General features: G+C 55.8%; 1 protein-coding gene and 1 long non-coding RNA gene across 4 annotated transcripts in view; both read right to left on the bottom strand.

Moving 5' to 3' along the window:
* Positions 1 to 211: 211 nt before the first annotated feature.
* LOC116738230 lies at positions 212 to 11,804 on the bottom strand. The gene is made up of 6 exons (XR_004343922.1): positions 11,133 to 11,804; positions 10,319 to 10,499; positions 9,845 to 9,939; positions 2,264 to 2,384; positions 682 to 734; positions 212 to 306 (listed from the first exon to the last, which is right to left on the bottom strand). It is a non-coding gene; the product is annotated as an uncharacterized LOC116738230 (long non-coding RNA).
* A 1,945-nt stretch (positions 11,805 to 13,749) lies between these two features.
* The window catches only part of ZBTB40 (zinc finger and BTB domain containing 40), an 81,015-nt gene continuing 67,382 nt past the window's right edge, over positions 13,750 to 27,382 (bottom strand). For 2 of the 3 annotated variants that reach the window (XM_030324629.2, XM_030324631.1), the window contains exons 13-18: positions 26,074 to 26,238; positions 23,308 to 23,522; positions 21,978 to 22,140; positions 21,191 to 21,277; positions 19,549 to 19,766; positions 13,750 to 17,745 (exon numbers count right to left, since the gene is read on the bottom strand). In XM_030324629.2, coding sequence (XP_030180489.1) covers positions 17,551 to 17,745; positions 19,549 to 19,766; positions 21,191 to 21,277; positions 21,978 to 22,140; positions 23,308 to 23,522; positions 26,074 to 26,238 — 1,043 coding nt within the window. In that variant the 3' untranslated portion in view covers positions 13,750 to 17,550. The remainder of the gene's footprint in view (positions 17,746 to 19,548; positions 19,767 to 21,190; positions 21,278 to 21,977; positions 22,141 to 23,307; positions 23,523 to 26,073; positions 26,239 to 27,382) is intronic. The other variant, XM_030324630.2, reaches the window with a different exon arrangement.

Genomic DNA, 27,382 nt, shown 5'->3' with positions numbered 1-27,382 from the left:
TATTAACGGGGAGACTGAGGCCCAGAAGGAAAAGGACTTGCTCCAGGTCACACAGCCACAAAGGGGCATCTAGAAAATTCATGCTTAGGTCTCAGGGGCAGAGCTGGGGAGACAAACACTGGCATCGACAGACCACCAGTTCGTCGGCATAGTTCTTGACCGTTCCAACACCGGCAAGGAGGGTGAGAAGCTTGGACAGGCTCCTGCTGGGCAGTCGCAGGGTCTCTACCTGGGGTCCGGGCCCTCCCCAAGGATGGAGGCCAGAGAAGCGACGATGCCACTGTCACCACTGAAGGAGTGTCCTCGCTTAAAAAGCGGGAAAAAGGAAAAGCTGACCCATGAGCAATTATGAAGGCTGTAGTCTTTACCTGCTTAATAAAAGGCAGCAGGGGCGCCCTGAAAACATGACCCGTCCCTCGACTAACACCCTCAGCGGACCCAGCAGAGGGCTGTGTGAAGAACAAAGCCCGCGTCCCAGACCGAAGCCGGCTGGGTGACCTCGGGCCACACCATTAGCCTCTCTGGGTGCCAGCTTTCTCGTTTGTGGCCTGGTGTCTAAGAGTGCAGGCTTTGGAATCGGACGAACCTGGCCACCGGCTCTGCCATTATCCATGACCCTGAGCCAGCCACTTAACCTCTCTGGGGCCCCAATTCTTCATCTGGAAAGTGTCTGACTCCTACCTCAAAGGATCGCTGGGAGGATGAGCGGACGACAGCCGGGCGGTGCTCAGCCCCTGCCAACACACGGGAACAATGGTGGGGCACCTGCATTGTCCGGGGCCCTGGGGATCCCACAGCGAACAAGGCAGGTCCCCGCCCCTGCGGTGCTTATGATGCAGGTGAGGAGAGAGGCCAGTGGGTACTTGATCAAAGTTTCGATCGTGATAAGTGCTGTGAAACACCAAAGGCGGGTGGAAGGTGGACGGTGGCATGGGGCTGATCTCGGCAGCGTGGACAGGGACGGCTCTCCGGGAAGGAGGCCTCTGAGCTGTTGTTCCTATCAACACGATCCGAGAATCCCGGTGTTGGAGAGGTCTACAAAGGCTGCTGACCTCACAGCCCCCCACCTCCCTCGCCCCCCCCCCCCCGCCCCCGTCCCCCAGGAGGGCTCTCCCAGCACAGCCGAGAGGCTGTGACAGTCCCAGCCCCACCTCCCAGCAGCTGCGTGATTCTGGGCAAGTTCCTTTACTTCTCCAAGACCCCGTTTCTTCACCTGGATAATGGGGGACACCCGCAAGGCTGCACTGGCTCCTGGAGAGGGGCCCTGAGGCTCTCATTCCACCCACTGATGCCGAGCTGGCCGGGCGACAGCCGCGGGTCCCAGGAACAGGGAAAGGAGAAGGTTCAGCCGAACCACAGAGGACAGATGGGCATTCTGACCCAGGTTCGGGGAGCAGGGAGGGACTCCTCCTTCTTGCCCCAGAGGTGGGGCCGGGCAGAGTGGGTGGCAGGGGCCATTGGCAGTTTGATAACCAGAGAGTGACAAACGAGGGAATGGTGAGTAACGGAGGCTGGGGAGGCTGGCAGAGGCCAGGTCTCCGAGGGCCCTGCCTGGCTGACTGAGCCTCCAGGACTTTCTCTCAGGTGCTGTTGCGGGTGGAGCCAGGGCACTGCGAAGTCGGATCCCTCTGACAGTTGAAAGGTCTGTGAAGACAGCTTTAGGGCCCCTTGGGCCTTCCCTTTTCTGGCTTGGGGTCTCCAGGGCCTCCCCGGCTGCCCCCCATCCCACCTCCTGCTGCTTGGGGTCTCCGGCTGCCCCCCATCCCACCTCCTCAGTGTGGCCTCCACTTGGAGGTGGCCCCAAGGACAGTTAGAGATTGTGGCTCTTGGATGGACAGCCAGGGCCACCCACGGGAAAGCTGAGCACAGAGGACCTGTTAGGGCCCATGCATCTGCTTTCCTAAACCCACCCCTACCTGTGTCTTCTCACCCCACCCATGCCTTTCAGCCAGTGGGTTTGAACCCACCCGGCTCTTCCACTTACTATCTGTGTGACCTTGGACAAGTGACTTTGTGCTTCAGTCCCTCACCTATAAAATGGGGAGATGGGGAGGAATCTTCGTGTGTGTGTGTGTGTGTGTGTGTGTGTGTGTGTGTGTGTGTAAGCTCACATATCTAGAAGCCATGACCCATGGCCTCTGTGTGCCTCCCACTTGGTGAACACTGTGTGAAGAGGAAGGGGGAAGGGACTGTGTTATCTCCCATTTTAGAGACAGGGAAGCTGAGACTGGAGGGAGGTGGTGGCCTGCCCAAGGATACTCACTCAGCACATCAGGGGCACAGCTGGGACCAGGACTCCAGTCCTGTTTGGGTACATGGTCTAGAATTCTTTCCACCATGTCAGATGTCATCCAAAGCAATATCTCGAGTTGAGGGATGAAGCTCTAATGGGGAGATTCCAAGCATCAGCTAGTAGCACAGCATTATTCTAAGCTGAGGACATGACAGAAAGATCTTCTCAGTCTCCCCTAAACCCATTCCGCACCCCCACCTACCCAAAGGAATCACTCTACGTAGGCATCTGCATTCTCTGCCCCTAGACAGGATCTGATGGGCTGGCCTTGCCCAGAACTGTCTTATCCACCTGCTGAAGTCCCGTTTGGCCTAGTCTCTGGAACCTTCCTGATGCTAGGGCCCCACCTCCACTCCCTGCCCCTGGCATGGCCCTTGTCATCGGGTATGATGATTGCCTATTTTCTTCGTCTGCCCCTTACTAGATTGTGGGCTTAAGGGCAGTGTCCTTTTGCTTGGTCACCTCTGTCCCCAGCACCAGAACTGAGCTCTCTATTATCGTGTGGTCAAATGAGTGTGTGCTCTAAACCCTGACACTCCCTCCCTCCCTTAACCTGGTGTTTCTTACTCTTCTATTCAGTATTGTTCCCCAAGGAGCCTTGTAAGACATTTTCTCCCCTAATCTCCACCCCTATGGAATCAAATACTACAGATAACACTGCATGCCTGTGTATGCACTCTACACGTGTCTGCAGTTTACGTAGAGAGTATGATTTTGTCACCCTCCCACAGTCAACTGCCAGCCCTCTCAAGCATGCGAGCTTTAACTCAAGTCACCTGTGAGTCCTGTGGACGGTAAGCCACCCTGGCTAGGTTGACTGGATTGCTTCAACACTTAATCACTTCCGGGTGAAACATGAAGAGGGCAAAATGAACGTCAGGGCGCATTTGCTGTTCCGATGGGTGTTCCGGGAGCAGGGAGCTCCGCCTGAGCCGTAGGGGCCCAGCTCAGAGGAGGGCAAGGGCAAGCCGGCCTCGCTGGGGTACTGGGAGGTCTGAGTTGGTGAGTCTCTTGAAGGTTGTCTGGTCCAAGCTAATTTTACCGATGGAGAGACAGACGCCAAAGAAGGAATGTGGAGGCCCGGGGGTGAGAGTTTGTAACCAGCTTGTGAGTCTGTTGAGGGGACTCGTTCTTGGGCCATCAATGGGACCAAGATGTGCAGGGCATGGTGGGTGGATGAATGGATGGACAGACTGATGGACAAAGGAAGGTCAGACTGATGCCCAGTCTCCTCCCCGCACTGAGGAGGTGAGAGTCCCAGCTGCAGCCCAGGCCTCTGGAAAGCTCTGGTGATGTCAGGTGCCAGGTAGGCCTCCAGAAACAAAACAGGAATGCCGGACAGAGTGACCTCTAACTCTCCTGACTGCAGACTCTTGCTTCCCCTGCCTCCTTTCCATCTCTACTCGGGCATTTCACAGACACCTCAGACCGAGCATGCCTCGAAGTCAACCCGCCGTCTTCCCTCTGGGACCTGCCTTCTCGTGGTTCTCCCCATCGCAGCACACAGAAATCTCGTGAGTCGCCCTTGGGGGGGGGGGGGTCTCTCTTTTCCCCTGAGACCCCACGTCCGGTCCATCAGCAGATTCCACTGGCTCTGCTGTCAGCATCTGACCCCTCTCCACCACCACCCTGGTCAGGCTGCCGTATCTCCCCTTGCCTGGCTGACAAGCCGCTCAGAAACTTACTTAGGTCCTAGCCTCATTTTCATTTTCAAGTTTCGAGCAACTCTGCTGTGATGAGATATGGCAACAGCCCCAAAGCAATCTCCCAGCACTCACCCTTCTCCCCATACTTACTCTCTACCCACAACCGCAGCACCGCACCCAAAGCCACCACCAACCAGATCCTTGACATCACCCAGAACGCCCTACATACTCCAGACCCCAATTATTTTTCTAGCTTTATCTCCCACTACTCCCCCACTGCCCTTGCCCACTCTGCTCTAGCCACATCACCTCCTCCATACTCCTCAGACAGGCCACGTGTACTCCTGCCTCAGGGCCCTTGCACTGGCCCTGCTGGGGGGCAGGGTGTTTCCCCCAGACACACAGCCAATCCCTCAAAGCCATCAGATCTTTCCTGAAGACACTTGTTAAGTGAGGTGGCTTTTCCTGGCCTCCCTCTCTGAAACTACATTTGCCTGATGTTGCCAACACTCTCCGTGACGCTTAGCATTATTTAGCATACTATATACTTCAATTATTGTCTGTCTCCCATACTAAAATATGAGCTCCATGAGAGCAGGGGTTTTATTCTTTTGCTCACTGTGGTGTCTGTAGCACTTAGAACACTGTCTAGCCCTTAGTAAGTGCTCAATTGATGCCTGTTGGAAGGAAGGAAGGAAGGAAGGAAGGAAGGAAGGAAGGAAGGAAGGAAGGAAGGAAGGAAGGAAGGGAGGGAGGGAGGAAGGGAGGGAGGAAGGAAGGAAGGAATTCTGGCTTAGGGACGGGAGAGCAGTGTGGAGGGGCCATGCCTGTCTCAGGAAGCCTCTGGCATGGCATGATCTTTGTTCTTTGGCCTCTTTACCTGCTCTTTTTACTCAGTCACTCAGTAGAGGCCCAGGGCTCTGTGGAGGGTTAAGACACGAACACAGACCGATACTACACAATCCATTTCTGTGAGAAACACAGACTAATTCATAGACAGGAGGCACAGAGAGGTGTCCGGGGCCTGGGAGGAGGGGGGCTGGAGTGAAGCTAGCAGACTTGGGGCTTCTTTGGGGGGTGCTGAAAATGTCTAGCGGGTAGAGTTTCAGTGCTGAGAATGTTCTGGAAATGGATGGTGGTGACAGTTGCGCAACAACGTGAATGTATTCAATGCCGTAGAATTTTGCCCTGAAAAATGGCTAAAATGGTAAATTCTTTTGCTGTACTTTAGCACACACAAAAAAGGCAATAAAAAAAATGAACAGAGATTACCACATGCTCAGAATCGTGGGCTGCAGAAGGTATCAGATGAGTCCGGAAGGCACTGTGGCTGGTGTGACGGGGGGCAACTTTGTGGAGTGGGGGATATTTGGGATGGGCCTTGAAGGACGGGGAGAAGGAGGGTGGGAAGATCTGGCAGAGGACGCGGGTGGGGGTGGGGAAGAGGACGGCCAGGAGGTAAGTCTGGACCTGTGTATGTGTGCTTGGCTGGGGGTACACGCGGCCCCACACGGGGGACCCTGAACCCCCATCACCTCCCCCTGCCCCCTGGCAGCCTGGACCTGAGCTCCTGGAAAGGCTCATGGGGAGGCTTCTGGCCAGGAAATAGGGGGCAGCCCACGGTACCCAGGGAATCCTAGCTCCTCGGGCCTGCTGAGTGGCGGGGTGAGGACGCCCCCACAAACGCAGGGTTCCGGGCTTCTTCACCCGGCCAGGCTGGCATACCCTGCAAGACTCTGGGCCTTGGGCCCAGACTCCCCCTGTTAGTGCCGGGGCCACGACGTCTGCAAGGTCAGGGCCGAACGCCTCGCGTGGACGCCCTCCTCGCCATTGCCCTGTGGGCACTAGAGTCCACATGACAAAGCAGAGTCTCCTGCAACCGCTGCCCTTTTCAGGCTCAGGCCCAGGGGAGCTAATCACAGCCACCTACCGAGTCCCTTCTCTGCCGGCACCGCACGGGGGTCTTCATGGGTATTACTTTATAATCCCGAGGGACGGACAAGTACTGGTACCCTCCCCATTTCACAGGCAAGGAAAATAGGGCTTAGAGAGGCTACATGGCCTGCCCAAAGCCAGAGCACTCGGGTTGGCATGTGACCGTCTTGACTCTCAGTCCCTGAGCTCTGGGCTGGCTTCAGACCAGGGCTCGAGGGATGGCTTGGCCACCGTCCCTGTGTCCCACTCTCCTCCTGGGGCAGCGCCTCCCCCCAGCTCTGGAAAGCTTCCCTCTTCCTAGGCCTAGATGGTTTTGTCGCCCGTCCCTGCCAGCTCCTGGGGGGCACGGTCTCCAAGGCCCCAGCCCTCCCTGAGGTGAGGGGAGGCAGGGCTGCCCTGGACGGAAGCTGCCGCAGGAGGCTCCCATTGGTGCCACTCTCAGCACCTGCGCCAGCATTTTGGCCCAAAGAGGACAGGTTTCCCCTCCCATTGAGGACAGGAGTTCCTCCCACGTCTGTTCCCCATGAGTGGTTATGAGGTACTTCGCTGCGTGCTTGCCCCAGGCCGGGCTCGGTGCTCACAACACTGCAGGGGCAGCACCGGCACAGATGAGGAAACCGAGGCCCAGGGAGAAGTCGCACAGGTGCAGGTTGCAGAGCGATGCCCGGAACCCGGACTGCCCCACTACCAGAGCTGTGCAAGGAACCACAGACTGCTAGACTGGGGCCCTTAGAGGCCGTCTGGTCCAGTCACCAGGGTGGGGCCTGCGGCTCGTGGGTGATGATGCATCCAGTTTTCCTAGGACTTCTGTTCTACATACATGCTGACACGTTGCCACAAATCTTGTTAGTTCCAAGATAAACAAAAGTCACGTGTAACTTTATGGTATGCTTTAAAAAACTGTTTAATTGAGGGGCACCTGGGTGGCTCAGTCGGTTAAGCGTCCGACTTCAGCTCAGGTCACGATCTTGCGGTTTGTGAGTTTGAGCCCCATGGGGGGTTCTGTGCTGCCAGCTCAGAGCCTGGAACCTGCTTCAGATTCTGTGAATCCCTCTCTCTGCCCCTCCCCCAACTCACACTCTGTCTCTCTCAAAAATAAACATTAAATAAAAAAAATTTTTTAAATGTTTGAGGCAAGTACCTTCTACTACGGTAGCTATCACAATGCCACCGACACAGGAAGGTGAGCCTGCCCTCCGAGAGTGTGCCTGGCCCCCACAGCTCACTCTATGTGGACATCGGCTGGTGCCCAGGGCAGCACGCTCAGTGTAACCGTGTCCTCTCAAAGATGGGGCAGGCGGAGGGTTTCCTGGCTGCCCCTGTGGCAACTTCTCATGTGTTTAGCTCTGGTCTGGACTTTGTGTTTACACCAGGGTGACCCTTCCGGCAAAAGCTGGCTGACCTCAAACTCCTCCACCCTGTTGAGCTCCAATGTACCCACCTGCAAAATGGGCTAAAAGTAATGTCACTAGAGAATCAGCATCCCCAACGGGGCAGGGAGAGCTCCTGGTATCGACGCTGACTCGAATGACGGCGGAGGAGGGGACAGAACGGGGATGGTGCGGGCCTTAGGCGCATACGGCAAGGGACACCCTTAGTGAACAAAAGGAGGCACTCCTGACCTCGCTGACACCGTCCACCGCTCAAGTGCCTGTCCCTCCTGGCACTGGGCACCAGTGGAAATGTCACAGGCTTTGGGGACAGACTTGGGCTTGAATTTGGGTTTAGCCGCTTCCTGAATGTCTCTCACTGAGCACGACAGCCACTAGCCACATACAACTATTTAAAACGTAGGGGTGCCGGCGTGGCTCAGTCAGTTAGGCGTCAGACTCCTGATTTCAGCTCAGATCGTGATCTCACCGTTCGTTGTGAGATCGAGCCCCGCACGGAGCCTGCTTGGGATTCTCTCTCTGCCCCTCCCCTGCTCACAGGCACGTGCTCTCTCTCTCTCTCTCTCTCAAAATAAGTAAATATGTTTAAGAAATAAATTAAAATAGAAAATTCGGTTTCTCGGTCACACTAGCCACATCTCAGGGGCTCAAAGCCACATCTGACCAATGACTCCCACACCAGGCAGTGCAGAGCAGACCGTTTCCCTCATCACAGGGAATCCTACCAGGCAGGGCTCATCTGGTGACCCGAACGGGATGCAATGTCTGCGCTGGGGATGACGTGCACACGGCCCGGCCCGAGGCAGAGGGCAACGGATGGAAGTGCTCAGCCCGCCCCGGCCGCGAGGACTGAGCAGTGCCTTTCCCTGCAAAGTGCATGTAATGCTGGGTCGGGCTGCTCGGATCGCCGTCCTGCTGCGGACTTACTGGGTGACCAGGTGAGGTCGCCTCCGGAGCCTCAATTTCCTCATTTGCAAAATAACGATTCATGCTCTTTTAGCCCCAGAGCACTGCTGCCAGAGCCGAGCAAGCAAATGATTCCAAATGCTCTGAAGTATGGGGGCCACGGTGACAAAAGGGACAGCAGCCCTTTTGGGTTTAGCTGTGGAAAAGCCCACAGCTGGTGCCAGTGGAGCGGGAAAAGCCCACGTCTGGTGCCAGACACCTGGACGGCAACTCCACCTCTGACCAGCCGAGGACGCCGGAGCCCAGAGAGGAGGCCGCGTCTGAGCTCCTTCGCTGCAAAAGGAGTAACGACGACGAGACTTAACCTTCCGTGTTGCTGTGAGGCCGGATAACGACCCGAGGACGGCAGAGCGCCACGAAGAGTAGGGCCTTATGGGCCTGCTGTTACCCGTGCAGGGAGGCCAAACACTAGGGAGGCCACGCCGGGCCAGGCGTTTGCCACCTGGTCTCCTCGCTGCACTCCACCGGCCGGGAGCCCTCCCGCTGCTCCAAGCCGGCACACCCGCGGGGGACAGAACTGGAGGCACCAAACGGACCAAGACACCCTGTTCTGCTGATGCCAGAACAAGAGGCCACAGGGCCAGGACCTCGGGGTGTGCTCCGAGCTGAGAAGTCGGCCTGCGGTTGGTGGCACGCCCCTGGGCTGCAGGCTGTAGCTCCAGGCGGCTCGGCGGTGCAGCAGGAAGCAGCAGCAGGAGCGTGGCTCCCGGGCACCCAGACCCCAGCTCTGCTTCTGGTTTTGCTGCTCACCTAGTCACTCAGGTGTTTCCTGAGCCCCGGCCATGCACGACTCCAGGGGAATGGGGCACAGAGAGGCGGCTGAGGAGGCCCTGCCTTCCGGACACTCTGTCCAGCTTGCCCTCTCTTCCCTCTTCCTCCCCCACCCAGAAGCCCACCTTGCCTGAGCTTCAGAAGTACCAGTGGGGTCTCTGCATCGGGGCAGGGACCACTCCAGAGCTCTGGGGCCCCTGTTAGCATGAGTGGCATTTTTTTTAAGTTTATTTATCTTTGAGAAAGAGAGAGAGAGAGAGAGAGAAGCAGGCAGAGAGAGAGGGAAAGAAAGAATCTCAAGTAGGCTCTGCGCTGATGTGGGGCTCGAACTCATGAACCATGAGATCACAACCTGAGCTGAAATCAAGAGTCGGATGGATGTTTAACTGACTAAGCCACCTGGGCACCCCACGAGTGGTATTTTTTTATTGAGCACTTTCTACATGCAATAACCTATACCAAAGCGTTATATGTGTTACCTTTAATCTCCACAATTACCCTAAGAGTTTTTATTACCTCCATTTACAGACCAAAAAAAAAAAAACAAACAAAAGAAAAAAAAAACAAGAAAGAAGAATCAAGGTAAAGAGAAGCTAATACCCAGGGTCACACATCTAACAAGCGACACAGCAGGGTATTGAATTTAGATCTGAATAGCTCGGAAGGGTGGCTCTGAACCACATTTCATACAGTGTTCTAATGAAATACTTTCCAATAACTTTGGCTGCTGTTCTGGAAAACATTTATCTTTTAGGAGCCCAGGATTAGGGGAGAGGTGGGGAAGTCAGAGAGGCCAACATGCTTCCCAGAGCTGTGTGGGTCCAGGAACCACCCTCGCATACCTGTGCCAGGCTGTGTAGGCCTCTGCTGCTTCTGCGGGGCTCAGGCTGGTCAGGTGACTGTCCTTCCACGCTCCAGGGACTGGAGTGAGCCTGGACTGAGGTGGCAAGTATTGACTGAGGGCTGGTGAAGCCGGGGTGGGCCCTTGGCCACAGACCAGCTAGTCCCAAAGCCAAGGCAAAAGGCATGACACCACATTTCTAGCGGATAAAAGCGGAGGTTTAGGCCTGACTGGCCATCTCGGGAGGGATGGGGGGGAAGGGAAGGGAAAGGAGACAGCAGGCAGGGAGCCTCGCTAGGCCCTCTGACAACAGTCCGGGTACGGCAGGCCGGGCTGTCAGGGACTGGTAGTATAGCTGACTAGATATTTTCTGGCCGACTAGGTATTAAGCAAGAAATGCTTGGCAATTTCTTTTTTTTTTTTTAGGGTTTTATTTTGAAGTAATCTCTACACCCAACGTGGGGCTCGAACTCACAACGCTGAGGGTCAAGAGTCACATGCTCTGCCGACGGAGCCAGCCAGGCGTCCCAGGCGAGAAATGCTTGGATACAGCGTCCACGTAAGAAAAAGCTCTGGAGTCAGAGTGCCTGTGTTCGAACCCCTGCTCACCAGCTCTGTCACTCATTAAGTGACTTCTCTGGTGTTGGTTTCCTCACCTGTAACACAGGATAACAGCAGCGACGTCACAGCGCCGGGGAAGTAAAATTACACAAAGCTCTGTGTCCCAAGCGCTTACAAACAGTAAGCACTTAACAGTGATTGTTAGGAGAATATTTCGAAAAAATATTAACCACTCCTATGTAAAAGAAAACAGAGAGAGAGAGAGAGAGAGAGAGAGAGAGAGAGAGAGACAAACACAGCATTTATAGGTCCTTTAGGTCTCGGTCTGGACCGGCATAGATGCTTTTGGTTCTCGTTTCTCATAAATAATCTTTGTTTGGGCAACATGACTATCGGGCCCCAGCACGACCCGACCTCTACAGCATCTGGCGTGGGACGGACGCCACAATAGGACCTCAGAGAGCCCAGAACTCCAGGGAGAACAGACCTTTTGCCATCAGGCACCAGAGGTGCCTGGTTAACTGTGTGCACGTGTGCATCTCTGTGTGTTAACAGAAACGATGATGTACGGTTCTTGCCCTTGAAGGGGTCACGTTTTAGTGAGGGAGGATCTTAAGTCACCCTGTGACAACCTGATAACCCCATACTCCCAAACCCACCCTCGCTCCTGTCTGACATGTCTCAGCCCATGGCGTGCACGTGCACAGCCGCCCTGTTCCCCGTCTTACCTCCGCTCCCTGGGCTCACAGGCAGCTCCAGCCCCGGCCTCTCTGCAAGCGCTGGCTTCGGTCTGGACCCTGTGTCGAGCACAGAGGTTCCGACCTTAAAAGGAATGAAAAGCTGTTCGGTCGTGCGCCAGCCCCGTGGGCCCTCTTCCCACCCCCTGCCCATTTTTATCAGACCCTCCTGACGGCAGGTCTGTGAAATCTTCCCTGGAGGGGGCTATGGGTCCCTGGACTGACCTTGTCCTGATGTGTTTGATCAGCTGTTTCTGGCCTACACTGGGGGAACCAGTGCGAGGAGAGTGGCAGGAGTGGTGTTTGATCAGAGCAGCTGGGGAGCTCTGGGCCTGGCTAGCTGCTCTGAGCCTTCTGCTAATCTCTCCTCGGAGGACAAAGGAAGGAGGATGTTCTGATAGACCAGCCCTCAGGTGGCCTGGGGAACAGCCTCGCTGGCAGGGGGGAGATGTGGGAGGGGGTTTCTCCCTGAGGGGCACGAGGGCAAGCCAGACAAGCAGCATCTACCAAGCACTTGAGTGCACCGTCTGGTGCGCTAAGTGTGCAAACAGACGCAGGTGTCTTAGTGGGCACGCGCTGACTGACAGGGCAGAAGATGGCACCGGGGCACAAGAATAAAGCCTAAAGAACGTTCACAAGAAGAAATAAACCTCGTTGTGGGTTTTTAAAGGTTTTATTTTTAAGTAATCTCTACACCCAACATGGGGCTCGAACTCACAACCCTGAGGTCGAGAGTTGCGTGTTGTACCGACCAAGCCAGCCAGGCACCCCCGAACCTGGTTTCTATGCCCATGTCCTAGACCCTCTGTTCTAGGTGAAGCCTTGGGTACTGGAGTATTTCTCAGTGGAGGGTGAAGCCCTTTGGTCTAGGACAAGTTCACACAGAGGCAGCCAGAAGCTACATTTCTCTTTACACCCAAACACGTCCCTGAGCACAAGCGTGGAGGGTAAGAGAAACAATGAACAGGAACACTCCAGAGGCAGGGTGGGAAGACCAGACATCATTACATACTCCGTGTTCCAACTCCCTGGTTCTCACTGGGTGCTGCCCCCACCTGTGCTCAGACAAGAGTCCTCGGCTGTGCTGCTGAGGGGCTCCGACAGTCCCTGCTCCACTTGGGATGTCCTGTCCCCCTCGAATCCCCATTCACTTGGGTCTGGGACAGAGGCCCCAGGATTACACGGTATGGCCCAGAGAGGGGTCTTACCTTGGTCTTGGGCACCCCGGCACTCTATTCCAGGCCCTCTACCTTAAGGATGTGTTGGACATACTCCTTCTTGCCCTTCTCTGCCCTCTCCCCTCAGGCTCTTTAAATGTGTTGCAAACATCATTTCCAAAGCATCTATATGCTGGTAGAAGTTTAGGAAGGCCTTGCCCAAGGTCATTCGTCTAGTCAGTCCATGCCCTTCCCACTGTGCTGCTTAGCCTCCTACAGCAGCCCCCAGGCCCAGGGCGGAGATAACTGGATCGTCAAGGGATCACTCGGCCCATTTCCCACCTCTGCACACATTCACCTTCGTGGCTGGAACCCAGGGGTATGTTACCATTATCCAGAGCCACCCAGCACCCTGTAAGGATTATTGCTTACAACAGAGGGCTCCAGCCTCTCGCCAAAGACCGCTTAGGCAGGGGCACTCCTTCATAAAGGCCCTGTGGGCTCTGGACAGGGATCCATTCGAGCCACTCCAGGACTGTCCCAGGAGACGTGAGCACAGAGACACCCTGCCTGCCCGCTTTTCCCCAGCCTCAGGGCTGACCTGACCTTAGAGGACCTCCGGATAGAACGCGCCTCCCCTTGCCTTTCACGCTGATTCTTCCTGCAGAAATGAGGTACATCCTGCCCGTGTGCGGCCTCTCGGTTTCCTCGTTGGCTGCCAGCAACGTGACATTTTCAGCTATTTACCACAAAAGGTTTCTGCTTATTTTATACTCATCCGCTCAGCACTTTGTGCTTTGGGGCAGTTGAGATTCAAGAGATAAATGAAAAGTGGTGGGTGTTAGAAGGTTCCCCAAGGGTTCAGAGAGAGAGAGAGAGAGAGAGAGAGAGAGAGAGAGAGAGAGGCAGGGGGAGGGAGGGAGAAGAGAAACATGAAGGTGCAGGAATGGACACCCGCCTCAGTGCCAGCCATCGCAGGCACCGGCTGACCTCCACGTGAAAGACTTCGCGAACAATTACCATCTCAACGCTAAGCTCATTAAAGTCAGACCTGGAACCTCCCTACAGTTCTGTGCGGCAGTATCCCCCATTATAGATGGGAATGGGGAGGGGGGAGGCTGAGAGGGCGTCTCCCCCAAGGTCACACAGTCAGAAAGTGGCACAGCTCGGACATACCCAGGTGGCGCACCTAAGCCCATCTCTGAAACACTGCAGCACACTTGCTCCCTGGGAAGAGGGCTTCGGAAAGAGCCTCCACGTGACAGGACGGCATCCGTCCGCACCCCCCCCCCCCCCCCCCCCCGCCGGCCAGGCCGCGCTCGTGTGGCCTGAAGGCACAAGAGCCCCGAGGACACCAGGCCTATCAAGCCGGTGCCCATCTGACAGCTGGCCAGAACCAAAGAGGAAACAGGCCTGTAACATCACAGTCCATTTGAAACTCAGGCAGCACAAGATGTTCAAAGTACGTATTTTATTTATACAGAATAGTGCAAGTTAAATGAAAATAATGGTTTGTAATCTAATTTACACAGCACCAGGTGCTGGCTAGTTGTCCTGACCGTGGTGGGAGGTGTGGCTGGCCTTGGGAAGAGAAACGACGAACATTTCCACGGTTGGGACGCAATGTGAATTAGCCCAGGAAATAATTTTTTTCAACGTGATCCCCAGAACACAGGCGGCTTCCCTCGTCCTTAGAGGCACAGCTGTATGCGCAGGAGGTTTCTGAGTTCTGGCTGTGCTTTGAGCCTTTGGCCCAAGTCCTACCAGCCCCAAGGTTTTCCATGACAACAAAACAATCATCATCAACTTGCTTCCGATACCCTCTTCGACCCACAAATCTTACTGTTCATCCCATTTCTTCCCTACAACTCAAGGGACCCTGGGATACACTGGACCAAGCGGAGCAGGGCTGAGGCTGCCGCTCTTTCTTTGGGAGGAATAATTAAAACATCCCAGCAATTTCTCTGTCACTGTCCAGCTTTCCAGTCCCGATTTAATAGAAATGCTGCTTGTCCCCTACAACCGTTCTATGCGAGGTTACCAGTTTCTTCCATCCCTTAGGCAATTCATAGATCTCAGGCACATTGAGATTTAAAGGCACAGCCCTCCCATCTCATTAATATGTCATCAGCCTGTGGAGACCGCGACATCACCTGCAGTGAGAAACTCTTAGGGCCCATCTCATCTTTCTCGATTCTGAGAGTACACCTGATTTATTGAAAACCATGAACAGAGTAGGCCACCTCCCCCACCCCCCACCCCCCCAACCCATTCGCCCTGTCGGACTGGACCTCATTTTGTCCCTCAGCACCTGACCATCAGAGCTCTTCCCTGGGGCATGTGGCCAACGCCCGTGGTTGGTGGGAGAGGAGGGTCAGTGTTTCCGCACAGAAGCCCTGGACGGATCACCAGGATTCATCACGGAACCCAGGATTCACAGCATAGACCCTGGCACTCGCCGGGCTCAAAGGCTTCTAAACATAAAGCTTCTGAGACAGAAGAGACAGGCTCTTTGCCTCAGCCCCTCTGCTGCCCTGCCGGCCCCAGGTGCTGCTCAGGTACTTGGGACAGTCCCATCTTCCTCGGGCAACCCTTGCTCTTGAATCTCCTATTTGTCGTCTCACTTACCTGGGATGGCAAATCCCATTCCATAAATGATCCCCATTATTCCCACAGAAGCAGACTCCAGCTTGGAATCTGACTGCCTTTCCACTCCTCACCGGCTTCTGGAAGCAGAGAAAGTCTGCGGTCCTACTGAACGTAGCCGGGAAGCCCACAGGCTCCTCCACTCCACCGCAAATGCGCCAGGGTTCAGCCTGGAGGCCAGCAGGGCGCACCCCTGGCACCCCTGGCAGACACCTCTGCCATAAGAAAGCAAGTGACGGGGACCGAGGAGAGCACAATGACAATGTCCTCTGTGGCAGACATTCAGAAGGTCTCTTGGGCAGCAGTGGGAGGAAAGAACAAAAACAGCAGAGCTAGAAAAAGTCTTCCTACAATTAAAATCCACGCTTAGGCATCTCTGGGGAGGGACACTGTAAAATCACCGCCACGCAGTGCCCTGCAGAGGTCCGCTCGGAGCAATGACTAAACTCAGGACGCACCTTTCCTCACTGTCGACTAGAAGCGGCACAGGGTCCGTGCCTCCTGCCGAACGGGCCACAGGGCAGGCGCGCACCGAGCACAGGTCCGACCCCTCTGTTTGCTCCCGGCCAGTGAGCTGCGGGTCTGGCGATTCTGGAGGAAATGTGTGGCCGTGCCACAATGTGGGGCTCCACCGGAGACCTGAGAAAGGATTTCTCGGTACTTGAAAAGATCTGGAACTTGGTTTAAAAACTTCAGCTTTCCTTCATCAGGAGGCTTTTTTTAAAAAGAAAAATCACTTCTCCCTACAGGCCCTTAGCAATTAAGTTTCTATTTGTTTTTCGACTAGAAGCGATTCTGACGGCGCTGCAATCCCCAGCCACCGCCGAGGCTCGCGAGGAGCGGCACTCTCATCCGCCGGGCTGGCCCCCGTGGCCCTGTAGGCACGGGCCACTCCATTCTCTCCCGGAGGGTTTCGTCTGGTCCCAAGGGGCGATTCGGTGCCACTCTGCCAGCTGCAGATCGAGAGCTCTCCCGGTCTGACAGCTCACAGCACCGAAGAACCTTCAGAAGAGACCGCCGTGGCAGGAGCGGTGAGGGCTTCACGTGGAGGCCACGTCTTAAGGGTTTGAGCACCATCTTCTGGTCAGGTTTTGGCTTTTGAGGACTTGCCTTTGAAAACTTCATTTACTCCACAATGGGAAGATCCCTGAGCCGACAAGCTCAAGTGACTTGCATATCAAAACGAGGACAAGAGTGGAGGCAGGAGCAGTTAGCTGCCTGGTGTGCACAGGCCTGCGCTGGAGCTCACCGCCCGCGCTCGGCCAGATGGCCGCAGCGAACGCCCTGGTCAGCGGCAAGGCTCCGCCTTCCGCCCTTCCAGCGGGGCGCGGAGGCGGTGAAGTCCTCACCGGGTCCCAAATTGACCCCCTGCCCCTGCTTGTACGGGGTGACGCGAAATGTGCTCGGCAAGGAGGCGTGGGCTTGCGGGGGGCCGACGCAACTGGGCACTAGCTCCGCGGGGGTCAAGCCCCTCGCCGTGGCAGGGAGCCCTGCCTGCTGTGTAAACACTGCACTAGCAGACTGCGACCTCCCGGCATCGAGGAAAGGAAGACAAATGCTAGTCGTTCCCTCCAAACGGCGGGAACCTACATCCATCTAATTGCACTTCGTAATGGATTCCACAAACCATTAATTATCAGATTATATTTTAGGAACCGCACATAAAAAACTTGGTGAAATTCAGACTCCAAAGGCTCACGACCCTGTGGTAACAGCGGCAGCCTGGAGAGTCGGACGACAGGCCCCTCGCAAGGCAGGGGGAGCGTGGCCGGAGGAAGAGCCAGGGGCAGCCACGGGCACCACCGCACCCGGCCCGGCACTGGTTCATTGGCCGTAACACCAGCTCCAGAGTGAGGGAGCCAGGCTTGCGGGCCACGTAGGCATTTCCCGCTCTGACTGGAAATAGGGGTGAGGGGAATGCGGGAAGGCTGCGGGAACCAGCCTTCAGGTACAGAACACCACGGAAAACATCCTGGAAAGGCAGGGATTGTCTTTGCGGCGGGACGGCCCCACACTGACTGCTTCCCGCAGAAACCCGGCAAGGCCTCGTCTGGGGAAGGGCTGACGGTCCTGACGAGGTGGGACTCGGCATGGAAGCGAGGCCTTCCCGCGTTAACACGCCGCTCCCCATCCACCGGGAGTGGGCTGGGCCTCCGGAGCAGATGGGAGGATGACAGGGTGAGGAAGAGGCCAGTGTGCACCGGCCTGGGGGTCTCTGGATGGTCCGTTGTGCTTTGCTCTCATTTTTAGATGGCCAGAAGGCACCGGAAGCCCCCATCTGTGGGCCGCCGTCCCCAACACCCCTGCCATTCTGCACAGGGAAGGCTGCCGGCACACAGCCCCTCTCTGGTGCCCTGGCCACCAGCTCCCGTCCCACTGCTCATCACAGAGGCCACTGCAGTAGGCCCGTCCCCTCTGAAGGGCAGCGGTGTCGGTGCCGATGACTCCAACACTGTTGGTTCTATGAGACCGAAGTGAGAGTGTTCCGGTTGGTGGAGGCTAAGATGCCCACTACTCGGGCCAGCCGGGGGCGGAGGGCAAAGGGCAAAGCTGCGGAGCGTTCTCTCTGCGGCAAACGCAGGGCCCTCCCCTGGATGGGCAGCCGCTCACTTGGCCTCGCCACAGATGAGGGTCACGGTACCATCTAGCAAATCCTCCACGGTCACCGCCACAAGCTCAGAGCTGGTCTGAGATGTCTGTGAATCCGGCAAGGTCACAAACACCTGTGACCCAGCAAGCTGGGTCTCCTCCAAGGTGATCACCTGCTCCGTCGGGGCCGCCGGCTCTGGGGTTTGGATCACCTGAAAGGGAAAGACCGCGAGACCGCTCTGGGCAGTGTCCACAGTGGGCTCCCCAGAATTTACGTGGTTTTCGTCTCATGCTGTAATGATGATATTTATGTTTTCACCTGAGGAGAGCAATTACATGTGCCTAATGGGAAGAGGCAAGTCTAACACAGCAGCGATGCAAAAGAGAAGGCAGGCAAACAATTTAAATAACTCCGTGTGCTAAATTGCTATAATTTAGCTCAGTACGCCATCTCAGGGTGCCCGGACTCTATGATTACCCACCGGTGAACATGGGCTCAGTTTCTTACACTGGGTTTTCCTGTCTCGAGGATCACGCTGCAGAGGGGAGCGCCACTGAAAGGAATGCTACTGAAGGTGGCCGGTCTCAGGCTTGACCACAGAAACGGAAAGACTTATCGGAAGCCTTGGCTTGCCAAAGGCGGTGTCTCTGGCCCTCAGGCAAAGAGCCTTCCTTGGAGGCTGTGCGGCTACAGAACTTGGGAGCAGGGACGAGTGGGGGAAATGTGACTTCCGTCAGCTCCCTCGTGGGGCTCCCCAGGCTGGCAGACCCCCTCCAAGGCCACACGGACTTCTTCCAAATCCGGGTCACCTGTTCCAGACGGCCTTCCCATCCCAGGGAGAGCCAGTCTGTGGCGAAACACCCATTTCCCGCCCGGACCTCCACGCTGATGCTCGTGGCCTGTGGAGCTCGGGACAGCTTGGTGCCCCCTGATACTCTGAAACCAGAGAGCCCGTAGTGGGCACAGCCGCCCTGGCCCTTGAGAATCAGCCCGGAGTGAGGAGCAGGGCGCTAGACCTGAGGGGGCAGAGGGGGGGAGGCCAAGCTCAGTCACCTGTCTGTGCTGTGGGGGTGAGGGGACTAATTCTGAGGTCTAATAAAAAATCACCCGGGATAGCAGTTTTCAAACTGTTTCTCCTTATTCTTTAGCATCAGAAACCTTTTTCTTCCTCCTCTTCATAAGACATCATAACCTACCAGGAATCCTAATATATAAAAAAGATCAAAGCAGAGCCATCCTGGGTGACACAGCAGCAGGGATTTCCCTGGAGCCTGCCCACCTGCCTTGCTCTCTGCTCGCACAGAGGCCCGTAAGAACACGGCTCACAAAGGACTCATCTGTGGGGCCGGACAGCAGGACGTTCAAGCAGTTAACGCTTCCGTTCCAGTCCACCCACAGACGATCGACAGAACTGGGTTTCTTTTCCTCCTCTACCCACCCTCGCTGGAGAAGACAGGAGGAGCAGGAAGAGGACCAGGGACACAGACAGGGGCTGGAGCAAGCTTAGTTTTGAAACATCAGAAGAGGCGAGCTTCCCCCCGGGAAAGGTGAATGGCCCTGACACACCCAATGTGTTTCGAAGGTGTCTCTGGCCCTGAAGGTGGTTGGTCTCAGGCTTTAACGGCAGGGGTCCCGACAGAGAGCTCACCCCCTCTTCTCTGAGGCCTCCCGCAGCTCCTGCCGTACCCCAGGGTGTTTTGCAGAAGATGGGGAGTGTGTGAATGAGGAGAAACCAAGCTTGTTGTGCTTGTGGAAATTCTCGTTCCAGGATCCCTCTACCCAGGGGCCATCTGCATGTGTTCACCAGGAGACTAGAATTTTCTGTTTTGTTTGGTTAAGAGGTCCAGAGAGACTCTTCTACAAGGCCCTCTTGGTCGTGAATATAATTACCCATGGGACCCTCTGGGAGCCCGAGAGAAAGGCCGGGTGGCGTGACAGAGCTGCCTCTAGAGAAGCCTTAGGAACCCCGTGTTAGCACCCTCGTATCCGAAGGCCCCAGCATCACCTGCCCCACCTGTGAGGCTGCTGCTTGAGTCTCAGAGCCCGTCACCTTTGGGTGTTCAGATTCCAAGTGGCCATCAAGCTGGGCCTGCGAGGTGAAGAGCTCCCCGCAGAGCTCACAGGGGAAGGTGCTCTCTGACTGCTTGAAGTGCTCCGTGGTGACGTGGTGTTGCAGTGCTCCCGGGAAGCGGAAAGTAGCCGCACAGTACAAGCACCTGAACGGCTGCGACCCTGGAAGAGGGGGACACAAAGGACGGGCTGGGGGTGGAACGACTGAGAGAAGGAAGAGCAGGGACAGGGGAGAGGCCGCGCGGCCGGGATCAAGGTGCAGACGCAGATGTAGGTTCTGAGGGGCCTGAAGCTTGTAGCTTTGGGGGATCCTCTTTAGGAAAAGCAACGCAACGTGAAAGATACAGGAATGGGCCCCACGCAGGTGACAGGCTCTGCAGCACAGCACCAGATTCAGGCTCCAAGTGCCTCTGCTGAAGCCCATTCTTCACTTAACTGCAGGTAAGGGTGCTGCTGATACTACACTTCATCAGGTCCCAGAGGCACATTTTAACATCCCTGACGCGGAGCCAACGGCATCTCACGACTACCGCAGGCCAGGCGGCGGGCAACGTACAATTACCAACGGCTGCACGGGGACGGACGTCTAAGGTGGCGGCACCAAGCCCTGCGGAGTGTGCGTCCAGGGCTTCGAAGGAAACCCCAAAGACGGGAGCAGCGCACGTTGCTAGCTCACAGGAACCAAATGGCTGAGGAGGGACGCGGTAAGCGGTGGACGCTCAGCTACCTCCCCAGAGCAGGACAAAGGGGGCTAGTTTTCCCTAACGCTCAGGGGACCAACACCCACGGCCTGCGTGTGTCCGTCCCCAGTGCTGCTGGTGCGGAGCAGACATCACGCACGACGACACACACCCTGGCGGTCAAACTGAGAGCTACTCTGAGAAGCGGCTGCTCACCGTGATTTCTGTCTACCTTCCTCCCGACGTGCACACACAGGAGTAGGTACAGCCTACGTCACATTAAGTCCCAAACGGCACTGAGAATGGCCTGCAAATTCTAAGTGACAACTAAGTATAGTTTAATTGGCAGCAGTGTTTCTTTCTTAATGGCTCATTAAAAACTAGCATTTCAAGGGGCGCCTGGGTGGCGCAGTCGGTTAAGCGTCCGACTTCAGTCAGGTCACGATCTCGCGGTCCGTGGGTTCGAGCCCCGCGTCGGGCTCTGGGCTGACGGCCCAGAGCCTGGAGCCTGTTTCCGATTCTGTGTCTCCCTCTCTCTCTGCCCCTCCCCCGTTCATGCTCTGTCTCTCTCTCTGTCCCAAAAATAAATAAACGTTGAAAAAAAAAAAAATTAAAAAAAAAAACTAGCATTTCAGGTTTGATGAGACACAGCCCTGACTACGATAATCACGGTGGCGCTTGAGGGATGCTCACCGGGGTCGCGCCTCCCGTGTTCTCTGGGTACAAACACATTCAGTTTGCAGTTACGCCGTGAGGAAGGAGGCACTACGATTGTCCCCGTTTAATAGATGAGGAAACTGAGGCACACGTTAAGGGTCCCGGACCGCACACTGCACAGCCGTGGACGGTGGAGAAGAGCATCCCCGGGGCGGCGGGGCCCAGGAACATCGTGGAAGGGGCACTGACCTGAATGCTGGCACTTGATATGAACCTGCAGCAAAGCCGGTGTGGGGAAGAGCTCCTTACACTGGTCACACTCGTGGAACTTCGTATCTGCGGGGCACACAAGGAAAGAGGTGCTGGGAACGAACAAGAAGACGGCCCTCTCGGGCTGGAGAGGCACAGGGCTGGGGGTGGCGGTGACGGCGAACGCTTAGCCAGCGTCTCCCCGGGGCCGGGAACCTCGTGCCTACGACCTGTTAGTGCGGTCTAGTGTAAAGAGCACCAGATCAGAACGGGCCGCCCGGAGGAAAGCAGGGCTGCCGTGAGAGGGGAAGGAGAAGGCACCCACCAGAGCTCAGCGTGCGCCTCGCACACAGGAGATGCTTCAAGCCCGCAGTGATTACCCCGCAGGCTGACCCGCGAGGTAGGTATTAAGAACCTTCTGAAGAGAAGGAATCTGGCTCAGAAGAGAGCGGTCACCGGCCGAGGTCATGCAGCCGATCAGTGCCGGAGTCAGGAGTCCACCCAAGCCCGTCCGCCACTTCCCGGGTACCATGATGAACCACTGTCGCTCAGGGGCCCGTAGGAGCTTACGGTGCTCCAGGCCTCTGGGTTTGAGAACCACCGCCACTCAAGCTGCTGCTTACCGTTACCGACGGGCCAGTGCGGTGGTGTGCTGGGACAGAACGAAGGCAGTTGCCACACCACACCACAGCCCCGGAAGTTGGGGTTGTGGACAGAGCTCAGGATGCTGTCATCTAGCCACTCCACCCGTCAGCTCCCACCCCATCTACAGGCACCCGAACTTCACCTGCATGCTCTGCTTTGATGTGCTTCTTGTGTTCAACGGTGTTGGAAAAGGTCTTGTCACAGGAGCCGCACTGGAGCGATGAAAATTTGGAAGATCGATGATTCTGAGCGGCAAACACATCAGGGTGGTGGGTCCGGTTGTGGTACCACAAACCAGACAATTGCTGCAAGGGATACGGCACATGTTAAGTCTTGGAACGTTCCAACAAGCTGGAGAGTTCACCAGGCCCTCGTGAGACAAATGAGCTTATGGGTCTAGACCCACACTCTTACCTGTCACACTGAGAGCCCACGTGAGCGGAAAGGCTGGGGAACAAGGCACCCGTGTATTTGCCAAGAGGCTACTATGGGGCAGGGCTCAGCCCGGCCCTTCAGAAACTTTTCACCCCTCACAACAAGCCTATGAGAGAGGGGCCAGACCTTTCTAGCGAGGTGGAAGCTGAGGCACAGAGGGGCTAAATGATTTGCCCAACGTCATATGATTCAGTACAGAGCAGGGCCAGGATTCAAACCCTGGCCTTCCACCTGGAGTGTGTGGGCTGTGTCCCACTGCCTCCCAGAGGCCCAGGGAAGCAGCAGAGACCCTCCTGGAGCAGGAGCATTTGTCGTCCCTGCTCCATAAGCAACTGCTACTCCTTTCTGGGCTCCAGAACAGCCCCGAGACACTGTGCCTACAGTTCCGCTCTCCTAGAGGCCACGCCCAGGCCTTACCCAGCTCGGTAACCCTGACGTCACAGCACCAGCTCGGCACAAAGCTAGCGCCCCATTTCTGTTGAGCTGAAATTAGCTGCTGTGCTTCTCTCCGTATACCCGAATCTTACAGTTGTCACAAGAACCACCGTTTTCTCTGTAGTTTTAGAGTGGAGTTTCTTGTACGTGGTTTCTTTTTAGTTCCATATGGGGTTTCCCTTCAATCGTGTACCAAATTCGAAGGTGAAAAAGCAGACCCCCTTCCCTGGGAGTTACACAACCACCACCACCCAGTAATTGTGCTAGATCAGGGAGTTCCAGGCAGTGTTACGCAGCCATCGTCACTCTCACATCCCTTGACACACAGGGTCAATGGGTTCCACAGAGTGTGAGTGTCCGCAGGGAAAAGCAGCATTCAGTTCGTGACAAGGCTGAGACCTGAAAGGAGAGGTGTAGGAATTCTCGGCAATTAAAGCTCCCGACGGCATTACTCTGACCAGATCACCCTAGAGAGTCTGAGTAATTACAAGCTGCATCCTTCACGGGAAGCGGCCACATCAGCGTCTCCTGGGCTCCCAGCAGATCGAGGGGAGGGCAGCCTGGGGACAGGGGGAGGCGCTCCTGGCAGAGCCTGAGGTCACCTGGTAGGCCTTGTTGCAGATCCCGCAGCTGAAGGGCTTCCCCCCGACGTGGGTCACCATGTGCCGCTCCAGCATGGAAGGGGCGCTGAAGATCTTCCCGCACGTGGGGCAGGGGTGGTACTCCTTGGAGTGGACCTCGTGGATGTGCTTGCGATGGTCCTGCAGGGTGGGGAAGCTCATCCGGCATTTCTTGCAGTCGTAGGGATCTTCTATGTCTGGTGCCACGGGCCATCGTGAGAAGAGACGGAGGGGAAAAGACAGGACAGGCAGCAGTCAGTGAGACGCGGGCCGTGTGCAGCTCCAGGTGCCAGACTCCGTTCAGACGTCAGGCACGGCCGCAGACTCTGAGGACCAGCTGCGAGTGCGGTGGTCACCTGACTGCCCCTACCTTCGTCCCGGGAGGAGGGACTCCCCCGAGGCCTCTGTACTAACCACCTCTGCGGCATCAAGCGGTTCATCCCGATTCCTCACGTTACACCCTACAAGTTAAATTCCGCGTAAGTACTTTGCACGGAGTAGTGCCCTTGCTCTTTCCCTGCTCGCGGTGGGCATTTCTGAGTTTTCTCGTTTTCTACAGAGATTTCCAGCAAACTCCCCGGAGCATGCTATCTCCTTAATTGTCAGCACATGACTGACAGGAAGAAGGCTTCCTCGCTCCTCGCCTTAGACTCAAGAAAAAAAACATTTTCAATGTTTAATGAGTGCCATGCGACAGGCATGTTTTAAGTGCCTTACACATATTAACTCCCTTTGTCCTTCCAATAATCCTACGAGTGGGATCTATTATCATCCTGTTTTAGAGATTAGGAAAAGCAAGGCTTACAGACTGCCTGCGCAGTGACACGAGTGGGAATGGCTGAACTGGGTGACACTCCCAGCTCTCATTCCCGTGGCCCTGCTCCGAGCCACCTGCTTAACTGGACATGCCAACCCTGCAGTGAGGCCTCACAAACAAGAACCAGCACCGATGCAGGAAACGTGTGCTGTCCCTTTGGCAGGAAACTTCAGTTTATTTTTTCTGAAAGCAACAGAAAGCAGAATGTTTTAATCCTTTGCCCACGAGCCAATCCTACACGTGCACCGAGTCAGATTAATTCAAGAATCTGGACGCGCAGCAGCACTCGGTGTCATCAACTAGTTTCCCTGTGGACATGAGCTCTCGAAATCTCAGTTTACGCTGCTGTCAGGGCGCTCTGAAGCGGTTCTCCGCAAGCCACGATGCGGGCCTGTGACACAGGTCAGGAACAGTTCAGGAGAGGGGCCTGGATGCTGGCCTGCCACCGGGGACGCTTCCTAACACCCAGAAGTCTTTGGGGTCCTCTGCGTCCTGACAATTGACCGGTCCCGCCCTCACCCCTCTCCCCGGTAATGCTACCAGGAAAAAGGAGACCAGAGGAGCACGGCATTCAAAAAGGCTGAAAGGACATAAGATGATGGCACTAGATCCAAGCCAGATCTCACTCATCTGGGAGCCTCACGAGCTGGACGTGGGGACCCAGGAACACCTCGGGGGAAGGGGGCAGCCCTGTGTATGCCTCCTGCATCGTCCACAGTGTCCAGCCCCGGGCTGGGCACAGAGGAGCCCCAACAATGTCCTTTGCCAGCTGGCAGATAACAGATTTGCATGGGTCGACATTAAGTACATGTTTGTGAGGCCCTGTGTTTGCCGACAGCTAGAAACTGGTGTGTGGGAAACAGAGGCGGGGAGGGGAGAGGAGAGGGGAGAAGGGAAACAGGTGGGGAGGGGAGGGGAGAAGGGAGAAGGGTATGCAGGGTGCATGACGTGCTAGAGAGACCGGCTTTGACGGTGACAAATGGCATCTGGGAGGGCTGCTTTCATCCAGTAATAACATCTGGCGTTTAGTGAGCATTTCTGTGTCACGCTTTACACGGGATACCTCCCTAACTCTCACAGCGACCCAAGGTGGCGGCATCACTTTCTCTCATGTACAGAAGGGGTACGGGAGGCTTAGAAAGGTAAAGAAATCTGCTTAAGGTCTCAAGGAAGAAAAAGGCAGGGTCAAGATTCAAGTCCAGGCCCGTGTGATTTCAGAGCCCAAGCTCCTCCTAACTCCCGGGGACACGGTGTTGATCACACGCCTGCTGCTGGAGAAGACGCAATGTGGCCAGCCACACACCACACTGGCCATCTCCCGAGGCCGGAATGAGGACGGAGTTTTATTTACCTTCCTATGTGTGTGTCGAACAGTAGCACATCTTTGCATCAGTGCCAGTAGAAGGGGACAAAAATGGGGGCAGACCCCACTGACCAAGTGGCCAGGGGAGCCCTGGAGAGAGAACGCGGGGCAGAAGGCTTTCAGGGCGGCGTGAGCAGGGACCACGTACAACGGTGTGCGTGAGCTCAGACAGCGTCTGGCCGCTCCTATGGGGAAGGCGGGTAGGGCTATGAGATGAGTGGGGGCGGGAGGGGGCATGGAAAGAGAAGCTCGGTGGACTAATGGGAATATTCTGGTGCTCTGCAGCCTGTTATCAAGGATCTCCTTCAAGCATAATTTGCCTTTGTCAGCCAAGCAGTACCAGGTGGGCTAAAAAGGAAGACAAGGAAACAGCCTGGACGTTACACGATGACACGTTAAAATGGGATTTTTCTTGGAATAGGAACAAGGGACTCGGTTTTGCAGGAGAATAGGGGAGGGGAAGGCAGCAAACGGGGCTGGCTCTGGTGGAGTGTCACTTTCTGTCATGATTGCTACGAGCCCTCTCAGAGCCAGAGCCTGACATCCACTCCACAATCTCGGTACGTACTGTGAAAGGTGTGCAGGTGGATGGACAGGCCATTGGCTTGCCGGAAGCCCTTGCCACAGTCCCTGCAGACATATGGCTTGTCCCCGGTGTGGGTCCTCACGTGGCGGGACAGCTCAATGGACTGGGCGAACACAGCATCACAATACTGGCAGGCATACATTTTCCCTGGAAACATACACGAGTTTACCCATTAGAAACAGCACCAAACATTTACGGCATTCCTCAAACAAGCTCACACTGCAAGGCACGTGGTGGGGAATATGATCTGGGAGAGGACATTAAACCACAAGCAATTTGCAACACACCGGGTGAGAGGTCTGAGCCCCTCTATCAGACGGCAGCACACACACACAGTTGATGGCACAGTGTGGTCTCTCTCCCCTGAGGAATGAGGACAGAGTTCTCATCACACAGACCACCCATCTGCTAACCAGGCCACCCCAAGTATGGAAGAGCTCATTCCACACCCAGGAAACAGATACATCCTCATGCCCAGAAATTCTCATGCCCAGGTACATTCTCATGCCCAGATACATCCTCATACCCAGGGTCTGGATCCCTTGCCACAGCCACAGTGCAGAATTGTGACTTCACGTAAAGGTGACAGACGGGGACTCAGAGAATGGAAGCCTTCTCCCGCTGACTTGCTATAAAGTTATTATAAATCATTTGGCTTCTCTATTTCCTCACGCACATTATGAGAATACAATGACCAGACTGCCAAAGACTGTTAGAAAATACAGGTACAGAGCAAGGCTCGGACGCCGGCATCTGTAAGCCACTCGACCAGCTGTGCCTCCAATGTCCATTATGGGCCAACAGAGAAGTGGAGAAATCAGTGAGGCAAGGGTCCAGGTCCCCCAAACCCTAGGGCCTGCTTCAACGAGAGCAATCAATGCCATTTTCATTGTTCACATGTTGGGCTTTGAAATAAGATTCGTTAGGGAAAAAAGGGTTTCTTCAATCAAGAGTGGAATTATTAAGAAGCCCAGGACTCAGCCCTTGGCCTTCCTTGTTCACACTTTGTAGAGAACCTTATCTCGGAGCTCAGATGCCATCTGTACCCTGACGATGCACACGTTTTTGTCTCCGGCTCCCAGCTTTCCCCAGAACTGCGGACCTGCACATCCAACCGCCCATCACCCTCCTTCTCCGCCTGGAGGTCTAACCAATACTGCAGACACAGCTCCCAATTCCCTGTCCCCAGCAACCCCAGCAACCCCAGCACCCCCCACCCCCACGCGCTCCAGTTTCCTCACCACAGTGAACGGCAGCACCATCTAGTACTCAGTTGCTCAAGCCAGAAACT

Source organism: Lynx canadensis, chromosome C1 (genome assembly GCF_007474595.2).
Source record: "Lynx canadensis isolate LIC74 chromosome C1, mLynCan4.pri.v2, whole genome shotgun sequence".
In the NCBI taxonomy this organism is placed as follows: Eukaryota; Metazoa; Chordata; class Mammalia; order Carnivora; family Felidae; genus Lynx; species Lynx canadensis.
This window is presented reverse-complemented; position numbering and strand designations above follow the sequence as displayed.